This window comes from Desarmillaria tabescens (genome assembly GCF_030435595.1).
Source record: "Desarmillaria tabescens strain CCBAS 213 chromosome Unknown EV420scaffold_38, whole genome shotgun sequence".
NCBI lineage: Eukaryota > Fungi > Basidiomycota > Agaricomycetes > Agaricales > Physalacriaceae > Desarmillaria > Desarmillaria tabescens.
Window position 1 is genome coordinate 47,787 of NW_026848337.1, and position 16,060 is coordinate 63,846.

Consider the following 16,060-nt stretch of genomic DNA (forward strand, 5'->3'; position numbering starts at 1 on the left):
TCGAGGAGCATTCGCCTCGTTTCTATTCAAGATCGGGCGTATACTGACACTTGGAACACAGAAAGAAGGCGGAGGATGCAGAATATGAACGAGAGAAAGAAACGGTTAGACAAGAAAGGGAAGAACTCCAACGAGAGACTGAACGGTTGAGAAAGAAACGGCGGCGGACGAGCGAGAGACTGAAAGGCTGAGACGAGAGAACATAGAGATACAACTGATGATTTTCAGGCAGAAGGAGGAAACTGCAAGGATGCAGGAGGAGACTGGCGACTCCAAACGAGAGCTTACTACAGATCAGTCGTTGATCAGTCGTCCTCATCGGGGACTAGCGAGAATTAGTGTTACCGATTCTCTCCAAGTTTCCACCTCGTGTCGCTCTGTTATTTCACTGCGTGCTCCTTCCCTTGGTCTTTGCTCTTCCTGTTGATTATCTCGCTATTCCGGTCACTACTTGAAAACACTGCGGGATGCAGACGTACTGAAATAATGCCTTTCGCACATACTTTCCGAGATTCCATCGTCCTCTAATCACTCTTTCAAGTTCCACTACACATCCAATAACTCTCTCACCTCCTCACACCCACCCCTTCGACAACAATGCACGTCCGACCATCCAAAATCAAAAAACTTGAACATCCCCTCCCCAGTCCTCGACACGTTCCGCGGTTCCAGATCCCCATGCATGACACCCAACGAATGTAGTTTCTTCACCGAATCGATAAGCTTTTTCCTTAAAACGTTCAGGTTAACGAAGTCTGACAATTCATGATACAACTCACCACTCCACCACACCCAACCCCACCTTCAAATCACCCCAATCCGAGCCACACACCTCCTCAAGGCTATCCCCGGCATTCTCAAGCAAGAACCCAAACCACCCACTAGCAGGCCTCTGGAACGTCCCATAACACCTGGGGACGAGGGAACACCCCTTGAGCACCACATCGTACAGGTACAGCTCACGCAGGACCATCTCCGAGTGACGTTCCGACACAAGCTTCATGATGCACAGCTTGTCGGCACCTTCGAGATGACAGGTGTATATGCTACTCCACCTACTCGCTCGAATCTGTTCGAGAAGAGTCACCGTGTTAACGTCTATTGACGGAATGTGGGGAGCGTGAAGTAGGTTCCGTGGCTGCAGGGAAGAGGGTTAGAGTGGTTTCGTCGAGAGAGATGAAGCCCCTTCACTGCTAGGATGTTCTGAACATCTAAATCTGAAAGACGTTGATGTGGGTTTCCAGTGATAGAAATGCGATGTATGTCGCTACAGTTCAACCACGGATGCTGCAATATCATCTAATGAAGTGTATCAGCAATCCTCCACCGTCTGAATAAAGGAAAACACGTACAGCATTAGTTCCGACTTGAACAGAACACGCAGGGATCCCGTCTCGGTCCTCGCCACTATCACCCGAGTCGCGTTCATCCCCTTCATCTGGAATTAACTGCAGAGGCTAGTAAAAAGCAGCAGGCGGGCTCTTGACCTCATGACCAGGAACCAGATCGGCGCATAACATAGCGACGAGTATGGCAAGGAACGGCTCGGGTTGTATGTTTGCCTGAAACGGCGTGAGCATTTCCGAGATTGGAGGGGCCTCATTGGAAAGTCTGAACGCAGGCGAAATAAGGAGAATGAGTCCGGGACGAGAGGGGTCTGTGGACTTTACTACAAAATGGTGGGTAAGAATAGGGATAAAAACACTAGGCGACCGGGCTCACTGAGGCGTGCAGCAATGGCTATATACCCACCAAAGAAAAACCCAAACTCGGCGTTTGCAGCTACCATCTGCAGTGCGAGCTGAATTGCGTGGAATAAGTAAACGGCCTGATATGATACCGGACAACTTGAACACCCACTTTCATGGCCATGGCCTTTGCACCGGTTTGCTTCCGGGTAGCATCAAGGCTGACTGGCATACTCAACGCCTCCGCCTCTGAAAGCAGCACCGAATAATCCACATCCCTGTCGGAACAGACTCTTAGGGGCACCCAATCAAGGCGACAGTCCTCGATCTCGTCCCGTCCAATAACAAGGTTAAAGTCGGACCCATCAGGCTCATGGCGCACACCGACAGTGGGACCAGCGATAGCCTCGACGACAGGTTCCACTGCCTGAGTGACATAGCCGCCATACTCGCTCACCTGGCGCTCGTTCTGGAAAGATACCCTTGCCATATCCTTCAGGGCACTCTGCATCGACTGGCAAGGCATGTCGCCAATGCCGAGGTCATTGACCACTCCGCTGATGAAGTCTTTCAGGTTTAGGAGGAGGTCGGGGTATAGCTGGGAGAAGATGAAGCGGCGCTCTGGGGGGACGAGTTCGAGAGGGGTGTAGGAATTTGAGTCTGCAGTCGAGTTTGGACGTAGCTTGGGTTGTTGGGGAAGGAAAGTGAGGAACTCGTTGATGTTGGTGGGACAGGCGGCCATGGTGTAAGACAAGAGGGAGGATCGGGGCTGCGACTGAGGTCCGTTTGCGAGACTTTGAGGAAGGTGTATCACTGCGAGAACGCCCTGAACGCTCGACGACAGCACCCATACTGGATTTTGAGAACATAGCGGTGTGAATCAGAACGAGATGGCCCTCTCGATGTCAACTGTGAGGATATGGATGGTATCGTCGTCATCGTGAACTCTGCGAGATGTCGGAATGAGGTCTTTCCCTGGTAGACCGTTGAGAAAGGGAGTTCCATAGACTCGTGTGCCAGGTCCTCGGACTTGATGAGCGTTGAAATGTCTAAGAGGGACGTCGGTCAAAGGTAGGGAAGTGCTTTGGGCTGGTGGTGGTCTATGTTGAATGCTGAGCGCTGAGCTTCAAAAAGATCGACAAAGTCACGCACCTTTTTCATGACAACTCCCATCCCTGCCAGAGTCGACCAAGGTATTACGCATCTGTCCTGAGAGGACAAAACGCACTAATTCAAAATCGCTCAACAATAAGACCAATTTTGATGTTCGTTCAGAGTAGACGGACGTAATAACGGAGGTTTCGTTGAGCTGGACGTAGAATGAGGCAGGAGGGAGAAGGATACGAGCTGGCCTTGCATGTTGAGCGTTAGTGCGAGAGAGAGAACCGATCGGAACATGCCGCCGGCTACTCTTCTCTTCTCCTCATCATGCAATCAAAATCGCCAACTGTATTCGCGTCAACTCCATCCTCAACAGCGCTGGCCGACGGACTTGTGTTCTTTTCACAACGACATTTGGAACATGCGTCGTAATTTCTCAGTCGGTAAAGGTTTCCATATTGCGTTGATCGCGAAACCTTCATTGCTCAATGTTTATCCCCAGAATAACACTGACATTGGTATCTACAGACACTAATACACTGTCAACTAAAGACTAGGTCTACCAAATATTAGACCGAAACCGACGAATGTCGATAAAATCTCACCTTGAACCGACGACTTGCACGCCGACCTCTCCCTAGTATGCGCGTAGCACATTTACTCGCTATTAAAAGCCAACAGTCAGCCCGACGACACGCCAAACACGAGCAATTGCACTCACAGGAGCGACAAGGTAATGTCACCATTGACCTTTGCCTGGATGGCAATCTCAACCTCGAGGTTAAGGTCAAGACGCAGCTTCACAGCCGCGGGGGGAGCAGCCTCGCGCGGAGTACGGCCGACGATTTGTCCACCGAGGACAGAGGAGGATTGAGTGGGTGCGAATTTGGTAGCGGTTTCTGGGGCAGACATGATGATGCTGGAGAAAAGCACAAGACCCGCTGATCCTTTTATACACCAGGGTACGGGCAACGTGCCATTGCGGACCGAGTGTCTTGCCTTGGCAATTTAGCTTTTCCTAGTTTCGTAGTACTAGAAAACTGCAAGAAGGGGATTGGAAACGTAAATGGTCCATATTTCGTATCGAACATGCTGCACTTGCTCAGAGTGACATCTGTCGTTTAAACGCGATTCGAGGCCTTCTGGGAAGGTCTGCATTTACGCAGAGGTATTTGACGCGTTGGCCTTGCGATGAAAGTCGCGCCTGAACGAAAATGAAGCATATAGGTGTTTGTAGGTCCAAATATGAAGCAGAGTTTAGACCGTGGGAATGACCCCCGGCTTACCTCTTACCCACCACGAAATCTTCTGAGCTCGTCATTCCTCCATGGAAACCACGCAATTCTTGTGCGCCACGAACCTATTGTCAGCCAGTCCCCTGACTACATACTCAAAAATTTTCGCATCGCATCATACCGAACGGGCTAGCCCACAACGATCAGCACCTATTGCAGAACCAGAAAATTGCGGGGGAGGAAGCCTATCATCCTAGTTACCACAGCCCGAATTGCGCCACCGCGTTTTGCTTCGACTCAAACAAAATTCATCGGCGCGACCCTGAGGCCTGAAGGCGACAAGCTCTGGTTCTCCCGGAACCCGACCTCGTTTTACTCTCAATTGATGTCGTGAGCGGCCCATTGATATCTCCTCCCAACGTACCCATCATCACGCAGATACCCGAAATCGCTGACGCCACTGGACTTTTCCTCATTCACTTGCGACGTGAAACAGTTTGCCCCCCCTCCTCCGCCCAGCGGACCGAAAAGAAGCGCAGGGACGGTTCGAGTTCGTACATCTCTGGCTTGAGCAGCGAGGATCGTTGACGCTTCAGAGCTCCATCTTGTAAGCAATATGATGCGTTGTTTGCGTGTGCTGAACTGGACAATAGGGCTCCTTTCGTTGGCACCGAGTATACGACGCCCATAGATAGAAGGGTCTGACGCTTATTGGAACGGGGCTCCAATGATTCAAACGATCTGTTGCTACCGCGTTCTTGTGTCGTCACCACCACACTTGGTAGATGTCAGCGTAGCTTAGGTCTCGTCATCTGGCACAGAATCCGAAAAGGTTGCTCCCGCCTAGGCTCTGAAGACAGACTTGTTTGCAGTCCATGTCGGTTTTACTACTTACGACAGTCTTCTAGAGCGTTGATGTTGAGGCACATTCAAAACACCGTCCACCCTTTTGGAAGACCAAGCTCGTGGAAGGGGATACAGGAGAGGACGTGTTACCTGGAGCGACCGCGCGGCGCCTCCCAAGTCTGCGTCATCCCGCTCTTTCGTGCCCAGATGTGTACCACAGCTTCTCTCGCGCCTTACCTCAGCCACCCTTTTGCCTTGTCGCGACCACTAGTTGCACGTATCGCTCTCGCGGACAAGAGGGTCCGATGCTCATCATCATGACGAGCATGGAGTTCGACTCTTCCGAGATGCAATCCTCTCTGTCCGCCTGCCACCCCCACAAGATTGCACAGTATCCTGGATAGAGTGTGGTATGTCACGCGTATTTTCATCTTGTGTCTTTTGTTGATATTTACTCCTACAGAAACTCTCGTCGTTGAGCTTTCTGCGCGCATGACAACACCCCACGGCATAAAGGCGTCGACCTCCGACCTTGTCCAGATCACCATCGTTCCATCAGGACGATCGGCGCTACATTCGTCCGCTGGATACATCAGAGGCAGGCCGCCCGTTTCTCGTCCGACAATACGAACACATCTTCTTCGTCCCTCGAAGTGTATCATTGGGAATACACGACTGGCAAGAAGTGCAAAAGACGCTGGCCGCATCTCATTGTCCACCTCCTTCGCGGGTACCTTTCCTCGTTCTCGCTGAGGACTTGAACCTTCGCAGATAACAGGATCCGACGTGTTATAGTCTTTGGGTACCTGGCGTGCATTCGGCGGTAGCTCCCAGTAAAGCTACTTAGATAAGCCATCCCGCTTCCATATCAAGGTCTAGTTGGACGCTTACGTTCCCAGGCAAGCCAATATGGCTTGGAATATGTATCTTGGACGAAGACGGACTACTTTGACAAGGCCGAATGAATCAAGAGGGCGCTGATGTTCATATGCACCTATCTGGAAACCAAACCGATTCAATGCTCGGCGCGCTGACAATGAAAGTCCTTTAATATGGAGGCCACTCTTGTTTTCAAAGGCCGTCTCTGTCGGTCTGGTCCTCGGAACTCGGGGGTGGGTACGGTCTTTTTCTTATATTTACGCCCCAACAATGGTAGCGTCCTTCGCCGCCCTCGTACCTACCGATGTTTCATCGCTTCCTATAGTAAACATACAGAATTACAACTTCGAAGTGTTTGTCGTGACTCCTCGAATGTCTTGAATGGCCAGATAGTAATACAGCTCTACTGAATGTTGGCCTATGAAAGACAAAGGCCTCGGATTCTTTGAAGGACATTTCAACGGCCGGGCGTTATTTGTTGGAATTACTGTGGCTGTACGAGCCGTCGGAATCAACCGGCTCCGAACCCGTTACGTACCGTACCCGCAGTTTTCTTTTCTTTACCGTTTACCACCATGTCGACATACTAGGTATAAACGAGTTGCTCATTTTCGTTCCCTCCCGTGCTCGAATTTCTACATTATTACCTACATAATAAGCGTAAGCAGTAGTCTCATATGCGAAATACTCGTCGGGACGAGGATAAGAACATGGCATGCACCGACATTAAGGACATACAGCTCTCAAGAAGTATCCGATGGACATTGGTTGGAGTTGATGAGGTTGGCCAAGGTATTTTCCTGGCGGGATGTCTATGAATGATATAAACGCAGGGAGTAGTACGCACCATGGTTGCTTGAGTATGGTCGTGGGATACGTCAATCCTCTTCCACGCGTCATGCATCAGTTGAACAGTTCACCAATAATGTTTATCAAGCGAGATTATGCGTAGTCATATAATGGCCAGGAAGAGACCTTTTGTTTGGCGTAGTGAACAATGCGACTCTCCCTCTTACCGCGATGTCACTTTGCTCAGGTTATCACCAGGGTCAGACGGCAAATACGAAGAAGATATATCCTATGTTGGCCGAGAACTTGGACACGTCGAGCCAGTGATCGTCAGTACTTCTTCTGTTGGTAGAACTGTCATTTACTCTGTTCTAGGGTCTGGATACCTCGACGCCATTCCTGCAGCTGGAGCAGTGCCCAAAGGTCAAATACTTGTATCAAGGTATGTTCAAAGGTGTATAGTCGACTAACTACCGGTAGGTCGGTCAATGTCTACCACAATCCGATCTTGAACTTTCGGATACAATTTCTACATTCCTGCATGCTTCAAACGACTACAACGAATCCAACGTCTTCCCTTGTGCAACTCCAACGCGACAGAGACAAGCTACGACCCTATCAATCTGCGTTGAAGCCTCCGGCCCTCTCAAGTACGAAGCCGTATGCGCCATCACCTCGCTCATCTTCTTCCACTCGTCCAAATACACTCCCTCGGCGCCGTGGAGAACATTAAACCGGAAGTAGACATCATTACCACTGTATTCCTTGGCCAGCTCGTCCGCTACGCTCTCACAGTCCGTCGTGATACGCTGCAACACCCTAACGAGCTCCAACGGGAGGACCTTCTCTATCCCTTTGGGCTGCTGGAACCCACTAGGGCCTGGATGGCCTGTCCCAATGCTGAGGAACACGCCGATACGTTGGTTGCTGCCAAATAACTCCTTGGCTTCATCACGGACCTCCTTTGTGGGGTTGTTGAACCCCAGTCCTGCGTCGACGTAATCGGGCCCGAAGCCTCCTGGTCCGGCAATCCTGATGGCTTTGAAGAAAGTTGGCGCTGCTGTGGTGGCGCGTGCGGCTTCCCATATTTTGCAGTCGGGTCCTTGGTTGGGGAGTCCTTGGTAGGTGCGGAAGCGTTGAGGAGACCGGAGGTTGATTCCGGTCATGGAGCATACGAAACTGTCGGAACTGGTGAGGGCGATATCTTGTGAGAAGAGAACAGGAACGTACGCGTTTCCTTTCGAGTTTCTCCCCGCGTTGGGATCTAACAGCTTCTGATCGTCGCTGTACCCAGCCCGGCGGACGACATTCTTTATCTCCTTCTCCAGTGTAGTCGCTTTGAACTTTCCGTCACTGTAGAAAGGTTTCCTGTTCTCGGCGCTGAACACCGCGCTGGAGATTCGGTTGTAGCTTTGGAGAGCGTCTTCGGTAGACATTTTTAGTCTGCCTAGCATGATTGCGATTAGTCTAGAGAACGGTGCCAATTAATTATTATTACCGTGACTTGATTATCTGTGCTCACCCTCCGGTGCTGGTTCCGCCGATAAGGTCGAAGTATTCGCAGGGTTTGGGGGGCTGAGGGAGGTTTTGGTGGATCTGGATACGTTTCATGATCTCGTCGAGGATGAATAGCTCGGATACGCCGCGGATACCGCCGCCATCTAGTGCAAAGGTCAATTGAGTAGTTGAGAAATGGCAGCGTGGAGGAGTGCTCACCGAGAGAGAGCAAGTTCACAGGCTGATCTGGTGCGGAGGGCCCCGTGTTGATAGTCATGGAAGAACAGAAGAACTTGAGTCGTATACAGCACAAACATGGGGTTGATGGTGGAGTCGCTTCACGTGAATCTACTTCCGGCACTGTACTCCATCGTGTGCTCTGACGACGAGTCTCCTCTCAGTACCCACAGCTCCCAGACCAGTCCAATGCTATGGACTAATAACGCCGTACCGGAGCAAGGATACGCTCTTGGTTCTGTTTGCGCCGAGTCGAGGCCTCGTCAAGCGCTTTGGGGTAGCGAGCAGCGAAACAATGATAGCCGCTCTTCCGTTTGTGTTATTGGACATTGGTTGGAGTTGACGAGACGTTTTCCTGGTGGGATGCAGGGAGCAGCACGCGTCTGAAAGTTGGGGTCCGAGGAAGAGGGCCGTTTGTTTGGCGCAGTAAACAACGCGTACTCTTCCCTCTTAGCGCGACGTTGCTTTGCCCAGGCTACCACTAAATCAATCTGACAACAAATACGACAAGAAGATGAGACATTCTAGGTTATCCTCACTTGGATCCGTCATCCCGGGCTATGATAGCTGTCAGTATTTCCTCTGCTCGTACTAGTAGAGCTGCCATTTACTCCGTCCTAGGGCTTGGATGTCCCGATGCCATTTCTGCAGCTACATCGATAGGTGAGTTCTCACTTCTATCGCTCTCAAGAACATTCTGGAGAACCATTCAAATCTGATTGTTAGCTAGGTCACTTCTATACACGTCCTCATGATGTAGGAATTTACTCGACCTTGCTATGCTTTTGCATCTTTGCATATCATTGAACACCCAACAAGAACTTATGTAGGAGACCTGAGCGTATTTCCCCACCTTTCAGGCTCCCCGCATTCCGTTTGAGGCCTTCCTGTCTACCGCCATCATCTACGTCACAGGCAGGCTACCCGTTTCGAATTCAACAATATGAGAGTCCCTATACCGTACTTATTCTCTTCGTTCCTCGCTCACGTATAATTGAGAATACGCGACCTGGCAGGAACAATTTTTTCGCTGCAAAAGACGCTGGCAACATCTCACTGTCCACCTCTAGCGCGGCACCTTTCCTCGTTCTCGCCGAGGACTTGATCCTTCAGATAACAAAACCGACGTGTTATGGTCTGTGGGTACCTTGTACATCTGATGAAACGAAACTGATTCAATGCTCGGCGCTGACAGTGAAAATCCCTTAATGGAGGCTACTCTCTTGTCTGGATTTGTGCTTTCGAAGGCCGTCTGTCAGTCTGGTCCCCGGGGGTTACGGTCGTTTTCTTATATTTAGTCCTCGGCAATAGTACCGTCCTCGTACTTACCGATGCAAAGGCCTCAATTCTTTAAAGAAACGCAATAGTCTCTCAATTCAACGGCATTATTACCTACCTAATAAGCGCAAGCAGTAGCCCTATGTGCGAAACATTCGTCGGGACAAGGATAAGATCATGGCATGCACCAACGCCGAGGACATACATACAACTCTCAGGAACTTGAAGTACTCTTAAGTTGAGTGCGTGAAATCCCAAAACAACACTGATATTGGTATCTACGTAGGTGTATAAACGCCAGTAAAAACTAGTATGCAATGCTGATGAAGGAATGGAAGGAAAGAACGGAATCGAGATGATTTTGGCGGCATCATGACTTGGACATCCTAAGAGGATAACAAAGTTAGCGTCAGTCCAAACGATACGTGAAGGCATAATCCTCACCTGAACCCGACAGCGGCACTCCGACCCTATCTCTCCAGGTCCGCAGCAGACATTTACTCACTGTAGAAAGGCAGATGGTCAACTCGCGAATGCGAGAATCAAACAATAATAACTTACAGGAGAGAAAGAGTGATGTCGCCGTTGACCTTGGCCTGGATGGCAATCTCAACCTCGAGGTTGAGGTCCAAGCGAAGCTTCAAAGCTTCCTTGGGAGCGACGGTGCCCTGGTTGGAGCGGGTAGCAACGGAGGTAGAGGTTTGTGGGGCAGACATGTTGAAGATGGAGAAAAACTCTCGACGAGGTGGTCCTTATATACGAAGACGGAGGGTCTGAATCGAAAAGAGTTATATTACTTGCACCTCAGCGGTCACTTGTAACCCGGGTGCCTCGTCGTCGCAACTTGATTCATTCCAGAGGTGTAGAACACCGAGAAGGTTGAAGCTGAAAGCGCTGTACGTAAACAGCGGCCCCGGGCTAATCCTTTATTTCAAAAAATTGGCACGCGCTGCGCACATGAGCAATTATTAAAGCAAATCAGTACCGCGGCGTCTGTCCGAGCTGGGGGAAATTCGGGTTGAGGACTACCCTGCGGGGGAGACAATCGGAACACGAGATCGTTGACATGACTGGTTGAGGGTGCAAAGTTGACCGAGGCTCGCGCAATATACATTTTTCATTGTTCTTTTTCTCCTGACCCCTGGCATCAAATAGAAGTCCTATGCGGCACATGATACATCCATGCTTTTTGACCTTGCGTATATTCTTGCCTTAACCCATTGCTGGAAAATGCAGGTACGACAGTGAGTGAGTATCCGAAAGCTGAGGAGACGGGTGTTATTGGGAGATGGTGAAACAAACACGCCATCGCTGCCGAATTCTACCCCACTGGAATTTGGGCTGCGGTACAACTTCTAGTTGATTTCTTTGAACTCCAACTCGGGATGGAACGCTTTGTTCCTACTTGCGAAGAATAGTATTGGCTTGCCAACATCGGTCCGAGCAGCCTACACGGAAGCCATAATTATGCGATACGCCGTCCCCACAATACAAGACGTGCAAATGTCAATGGGGACCGTCATAGACCTAGGCTAGTCTTCCCATCACGCAACGGCATATCTGATGAACAACGTCGTTCTCGACTTGAAAAATTCCTGTAGAACTTTTCCCATAAATCAGAATATTGCTGAAAGAAAGATAGAAAAAAAAAGGTGCGACATGTGTACCGAATTCTTGGCCGGGTTCCCCGCCAGGGACAAAGTAATAAACCCCAAAAATCAGAGAATGAAACCGTACTGAAGGATCGAGGACCTTGGCAAGACCGGGATAAGTATCTATAAAAAGAACAAGGGCATCTTCCGTAAAACAGTTCTAGACCCAGCATCGAGCTTGCAGAGTGCCACAGAATCCACGTCAATTTTGATCCTCAATCGATGTACTAGAAATTAGTAACTACAATGGAGGATTGGCGGTACAGTGGACTCGGAAAAACTGACAGATCAAAATTCTTGAATGTGGCGTCCGTCGCCTCTTACGGTCCGGAAGACGGGATACCAAGGAATGGCTTCCCGCTACGACGGGAGCTGAGCTAAAGGACTAGACGTGAAAGTCAGTTCGATGGAGATGAAGGGGAAAAATAGAACAAAGCTTCGAATTACCGAGCTCAGCACCCGCCCACTACCCACGAACCGATGAAGTCCCCGAGTAGATAATGTTTCCTGATATAACTGACTGTCCGAAGTTTGTGTCTACGGCTTTGAAATGGATCGTGGGTAATGTTATACCGATCTCAGGATGTAACTTGGGAAACAACGAGGCGCACAGAGCAGCATCGAAAACCGGACAAGACCGTTAAGCCAACGACGGCCCGGGTGACCTTGAAATGCAGTCGAATTCAAGTTGAAGAAGATATAACGAAGCAGAAATCTTGAGAAAGATGAATAGATGAATTGTCTGGGCCGTTCATTGAAAGCTCTCCTGCGACTGCGAAAGAGACAAGCAAGTTCAGTGGCTGTGTGCGATCAAAAATCTCGAACCGCTTATGGAAGCATCGGAACAGAGCGGATACCGGACCGACCCTTCCTTTCAAACGTTCACGAACTTAGCAAGCGTCACGCTTGATGCGTAACTTTCACTCTAGATACCTGGAGTCTGCATCACTTCAGGAGCTGAAAACTATACCTTCCTGATTCCGACACTCTGCCAAAAGGCGCCTTACATCTCGTTCTTTCCCACATCACTTTTGTGATCATGTCTGTTCGCTTTTCTGTTTGGTAGTCGGATTCTCAGATTGATGGTACTACAACAAAAGAAGCATTCCCATGTATCAACTGTGACTCGATAGATGTTCAAACTGTTTCTGCCAATCGCTGACAGGCGCCACGATGATTTTAACAGGAAATGTCAAGCGGTTCTCTGCCTACCCACGTTGTCCTGGAGTGTCTATTCAAGTTGTCGGGGCTGTACTGCTACTGTAATGCGCTATTAATCTCTTCTTTCTGGTGGCTGCTCTGATACATCCGTACGCAATGCATCACCATTACTTGCCTGCACGCTACTCAAATGTTATCGTCCAATCCATAGGACGTATAGAAGCACCTTGTGTAACGCAACAGAAGCTCCCCGGATACGTGGGGGACCTCATAGTTCGTCGACACGTTCCTCCACTTCTCTTAGTGGAGAAAGGTAGGAGATCTACATGATGAAGATGCAGGCGTCATCTTATGATACTGTTCTAGATCTCGCAGACATCGAAGACTTCCGGCTAAGGGCCATCAGCGTGAATGGTCGAGAGGAAGAAGTCTAACACAGTTACAGGCTCGCAGAAGCATGTCCACTGCGCATGGAGATAACTATACATCTCATCACGATCTCGAGAATCCGTCGAGTACAAGCCAGCCTAGACGCCACAGAAATATTAACAAAGATCTGATGCCAATAAGACAGGCGCTTCGGTAGACGCTCGCTGGTGAGTGATTGATATACGGCCGAGGGTACATCCAAATTGAACTCATGCGCCACGATGTCAATTTTCAAGGTTTCTTCTCGCAAATAGCCACGTTAAAGGGGATGGTGTGATTAGATGGACCATTTCCGCCATTGGAAACTTGAAAGCTGGGGTCTACGAACGGCATCCTTGACATTCGACCCCAAGTGACTATAGTTGCGGTGGGGATTCTGACCTTCGTTAAGAAGGTGCGAAGTTCGCTAGCGGCTGCTTCCAATTCGACGCTAAGTAAAGAAAGTATCTTTTATCAGCTTACTAGATCGATGATAAAACCCTTCTGGGTCAATGGGTCACGGAAGGAAGAGACTGCCTGAGTGCAAGTTCCTAGGACTCAACATTGGACCCACAAGCACCCATAACATCAAAAAATGACAGAATCAATATCATGCAAAAAGTAAACACCAGGGATATTCGGGACGGTCTTTTGTTAGAGATCCACGGGTCTTACTCCCCTCGATCGTGTCGGAAGACCCACTGTCCCTTCAAGGAGCAGAGACAGATGTCATCCAATATTTGATTTTTCACTCGTGGTAGAAGAATTTACGATGTTCTCGCAGTTTACGACACAGAATCACAGGTCCACAATTAGCTACTCGAGGGAGCAGGCACTCACACCCTCACGCACAAAATTGGTCAAAGATACTCAGGCAAGGCACTCGGTTCACAAACCGTTCCACGGCGCAATGTAATGTGGACGACATCCTCACACCCTGGTTCCAGTCCGAGGCGAGTCGATCCTAGTATAAAAGGGCGAACCTCTCCCAGTCCTACTCTTCAGCATCAACATGTCTGCCCCTGAAACTGCTATTCAATACTCCACCGCTGAGACCTCCTCTGTCGCTGGAGGCCAGCTCGTCGGCCGCTCCAACAAAGGCGCCGTCGCACCCAAGGAAGCCTTGAAGCTTCGCTTGGACCTCAACCTCGAGGTCGAGATCGCCATTCAAGCCAAGGTCAATGGTGACATCACCCTTTCCCTCCTGTAAGTTGCTTCCCGCCTCCTGATATATTCTCAAACTGACGTTCAATCTCAGTGAGTAAATGTGCTCTCGGTCTGTAGGGACGAAGCCGGACCCAACTGACAACGCCCTGGGTAAGTTTTATCGTTAAGTTCAATTTACAGTCGGTACTAAGACTGATTCTGCGGCTAGGGCTTTCATATGGAGAGATCCATTTGGTCATTTGGAAAACATACCTACATCGTCAACTTGTTGCTGTCAACATTGTACATACTAGTGTTTGGGGTCGTTCCTACATATTAATTTCAGTGGTTCTTTGGGTCAACGTATTGAGTTTTAAGCAAAGCCTTTCCCATGAAAGTGATCGTACCTCTCGATCAGGCTGCATGGCGATTGTTAGAAACGCTGAGAACAACCTGAGGGACAGGACCCTTCTTCGCGCAAGATGTGAGGTCAAACACGCGACGACTGTTGCTTGAGAATTGTGAAAGGATACTCGATATATCCCCCATAAACGCAGTAATTGACCGAAGACCATGGCCAACAACCGCTCAAAATATAATAACAGCATAGCGATGCATACTATGACTAGTGAAATTTCTATGGCGAGACAAATTCCTCATACCTGAATGCGGCTGAATACGGCTGGCAACAGGAGACAATTGGATGTCCGATCGACTTCTCCATGGAGCTCCGAGCAAGGGTCGGTTGGCGTCTTGTCATCCCTTGCGTCCCACTTACGATTATCATCAAGACGTGTTTAATGATTTAACAGAGGAAGAAAGACTACACGCAGTCTCAATTGGCTCAAGAATTCGCCTTTCGTCTACGTGGATCGCAAATTCATATGATCACGGCATTGTGCTCGTGTTGCCTGCTCTTGCTTTTCATCAATGAAATTTGTTAAGAGAAGAACAGGAGAAAAAACCAAACGACGGCGGCGTTCTCTCGTAGTGCTTGCTACTCTGGATGCTACACAAAGAGGCCCATGATGACTGAGTTCGCGTTCTGCATTCTATTGATCAATACATTGAGCCTCCCTCAGGAGCGACGTTCCAAATTAAAGCCTTTTCCATGTCATTGCCCGGTACCGCGGCAAGGGCTGCATTGATTGTTAATAAGGACAGAGTGCTTAGTGACGAGATGCGCTACCCCGGACCGGACTGGCATCTCCCGCGATCTTCGATTTGGTGAAGGAAATTACACGGGCTGACAATGATGTGAGGTGGGCGATAAAAAGGCCACCGGCAACCTTTCTCACGGTCCAAATTTCATTCCACATTTCGGAACGTCAAAGCGAGGGCTCCAAAAAATCTTCAGAGCGGGTAAACGGAGGCGGAACCCGTGGTATAGCAGTCCGATAAATTGCGCGTCTGTTAGAAGGACCCGAACCCGCTTCAACGGAAGGATACCGTTGTATGTATCTGAATGGGGGTACGCTATCAATACGGAATACATAGTAGAAAGCGTTTACGTACCTGAAGTTTCAGTCGCAACCTTCTCTTCGAGACTATTCATCAATAATCAAGGTAGTTAGTTACGACGCCGAGGCACCCGATTTGCTGAATGCATCGTGGTACAATTAGAACGTTGTTCTAGCCTAGGGCCTAATCCGGGAGGGTGTCGATGCGCGTATAAAAGGAGAACCTGGACGCGTTCTTTTCTTCAGTATCACAATGTCTGCCCCAGAAACCCGATTCGCACCTACCCAATCTTCCTCCGTCCTCGGTGGACAAATCGTCGGCCGCTCTGAGCGCCAGACTGTTGCCCCTCCCGCAGCTTTGAAGCTGCGCCTTGATCTTAACCTCGAGGTTGAGATTGCCATCCAGGCCAAGGTCAACGGTGACATCACCTTGTCGCTCCTGTAAGTGGATTTCTACCGTCTTGCTAGGCGCGCTAAAGCTGATGGTTTGATTTTTAGCCAATAAATGTGTGGCATGCTCGGAGATTTGGAAATGCATTGCATTAGTTGGTTCGAGGTAAGAAATTTACTGCTCCTTACCTTCGTTTCATGCTGAAGCTTGCGATACTAGAAATCGTTCACGCTCCTGTCAGCTGTAACCTCCTATCCTCTCCTGCTCCTTTAGATACACCGTATTAGTACTT

General features: G+C 49.5%; 6 protein-coding genes across 6 annotated transcripts; 2 read left to right on the forward strand and 4 right to left on the reverse strand.

Annotated features, from left to right (window-relative positions):
* Positions 1 to 1,475: 1,475 nt before the first annotated feature.
* Positions 1,476 to 2,654, reverse strand: EV420DRAFT_774973 (uncharacterized protein). Its single transcript, XM_060483419.1, has 3 exons — positions 1,861 to 2,654; positions 1,723 to 1,801; positions 1,476 to 1,664 (listed from the first exon to the last, which is right to left on the reverse strand). The coding sequence occupies exons 1-3, from the start codon at positions 2,428 to 2,430 to the stop codon at positions 1,600 to 1,602; spliced, it is 714 nt and encodes a 237-aa protein (XP_060326840.1). The 5' UTR covers positions 2,431 to 2,654; the 3' UTR covers positions 1,476 to 1,599.
* EV420DRAFT_1646875 (uncharacterized protein) lies at positions 2,569 to 3,701 on the reverse strand (the record flags this gene model as incomplete). The annotated part of the gene is made up of 3 exons (XM_060477967.1): positions 2,569 to 2,777; positions 2,841 to 3,040; positions 3,511 to 3,701. The coding sequence occupies 3 exons, from the start codon at positions 3,699 to 3,701 to the stop codon at positions 2,569 to 2,571; spliced, it is 600 nt and encodes a 199-aa protein (XP_060326841.1).
* Positions 3,702 to 6,971: 3,270 nt separating this feature from the next.
* EV420DRAFT_775062 (FabD/lysophospholipase-like protein) lies at positions 6,972 to 8,572 on the reverse strand. Its single transcript, XM_060483420.1, has 4 exons — positions 8,255 to 8,572; positions 8,061 to 8,199; positions 7,769 to 8,005; positions 6,972 to 7,717 (listed from the first exon to the last, which is right to left on the reverse strand). Exons 1-4 carry the CDS (start codon positions 8,310 to 8,312, stop codon positions 7,093 to 7,095), a joined length of 1,059 nt encoding a protein of 352 aa, XP_060326842.1. The 5' UTR covers positions 8,313 to 8,572; the 3' UTR covers positions 6,972 to 7,092.
* A 1,387-nt stretch (positions 8,573 to 9,959) lies between these two features.
* EV420DRAFT_1646877 (uncharacterized protein) lies at positions 9,960 to 10,266 on the reverse strand (the record flags this gene model as incomplete). The annotated part of the gene is made up of 2 exons (XM_060477968.1): positions 9,960 to 10,050; positions 10,112 to 10,266. The coding sequence occupies 2 exons, from the start codon at positions 10,264 to 10,266 to the stop codon at positions 9,960 to 9,962; spliced, it is 246 nt and encodes an 81-aa protein (XP_060326843.1).
* A 3,517-nt stretch (positions 10,267 to 13,783) lies between these two features.
* EV420DRAFT_1646879 (uncharacterized protein) lies at positions 13,784 to 14,055 on the forward strand (the record flags this gene model as incomplete). The annotated part of the gene is made up of 2 exons (XM_060477969.1): positions 13,784 to 13,977; positions 14,034 to 14,055. The coding sequence occupies 2 exons, from the start codon at positions 13,784 to 13,786 to the stop codon at positions 14,053 to 14,055; spliced, it is 216 nt and encodes a 71-aa protein (XP_060326844.1).
* Positions 14,056 to 15,627: 1,572 nt separating this feature from the next.
* EV420DRAFT_1564632 (uncharacterized protein) lies at positions 15,628 to 15,949 on the forward strand (the record flags this gene model as incomplete). Its single annotated transcript, XM_060473984.1, has 2 exons — positions 15,628 to 15,818; positions 15,876 to 15,949. The coding sequence occupies 2 exons, from the start codon at positions 15,631 to 15,633 to the stop codon at positions 15,880 to 15,882; spliced, it is 195 nt and encodes a 64-aa protein (XP_060326845.1). The 3' UTR covers positions 15,883 to 15,949.
* Between the last annotated feature and the right edge of the window lie 111 nt (positions 15,950 to 16,060).

Bases quoted from the DNA above. Each gene is read 5' to 3' on its own strand.
- EV420DRAFT_774973 (XM_060483419.1), bottom strand. From the start codon at position 2,430: ATGGCCGCCTGTCCCACCAACATCAACGAGTTCCTCACTTTCCTTCCC. The intron at 1,802-1,860 runs GTGGGTGTTCAA...CACGCAATTCAG, and splicing joins CAAAGGCCATGGCCATGAAA to CTCGCACTGCAGATGGTAGC. The intron at 1,665-1,722 runs GTGAGCCCGGTC...TTTGTAGTAAAG, and splicing joins AGCCATTGCTGCACGCCTCA to TCCACAGACCCCTCTCGTCC.
- EV420DRAFT_775062 (XM_060483420.1), bottom strand. From the start codon at position 8,312: ATGACTATCAACACGGGGCCCTCCGCACCAGATCAGCCTGTGAACTTG. The intron at 8,200-8,254 runs GTGAGCACTCCT...CCTTTGCACTAG, and splicing joins TGTGAACTTGCTCTCTCTCG to ATGGCGGCGGTATCCGCGGC. The intron at 8,006-8,060 runs GTGAGCACAGAT...ACCGTTCTCTAG, and splicing joins GGCGGAACCAGCACCGGAGG to ACTAATCGCAATCATGCTAG.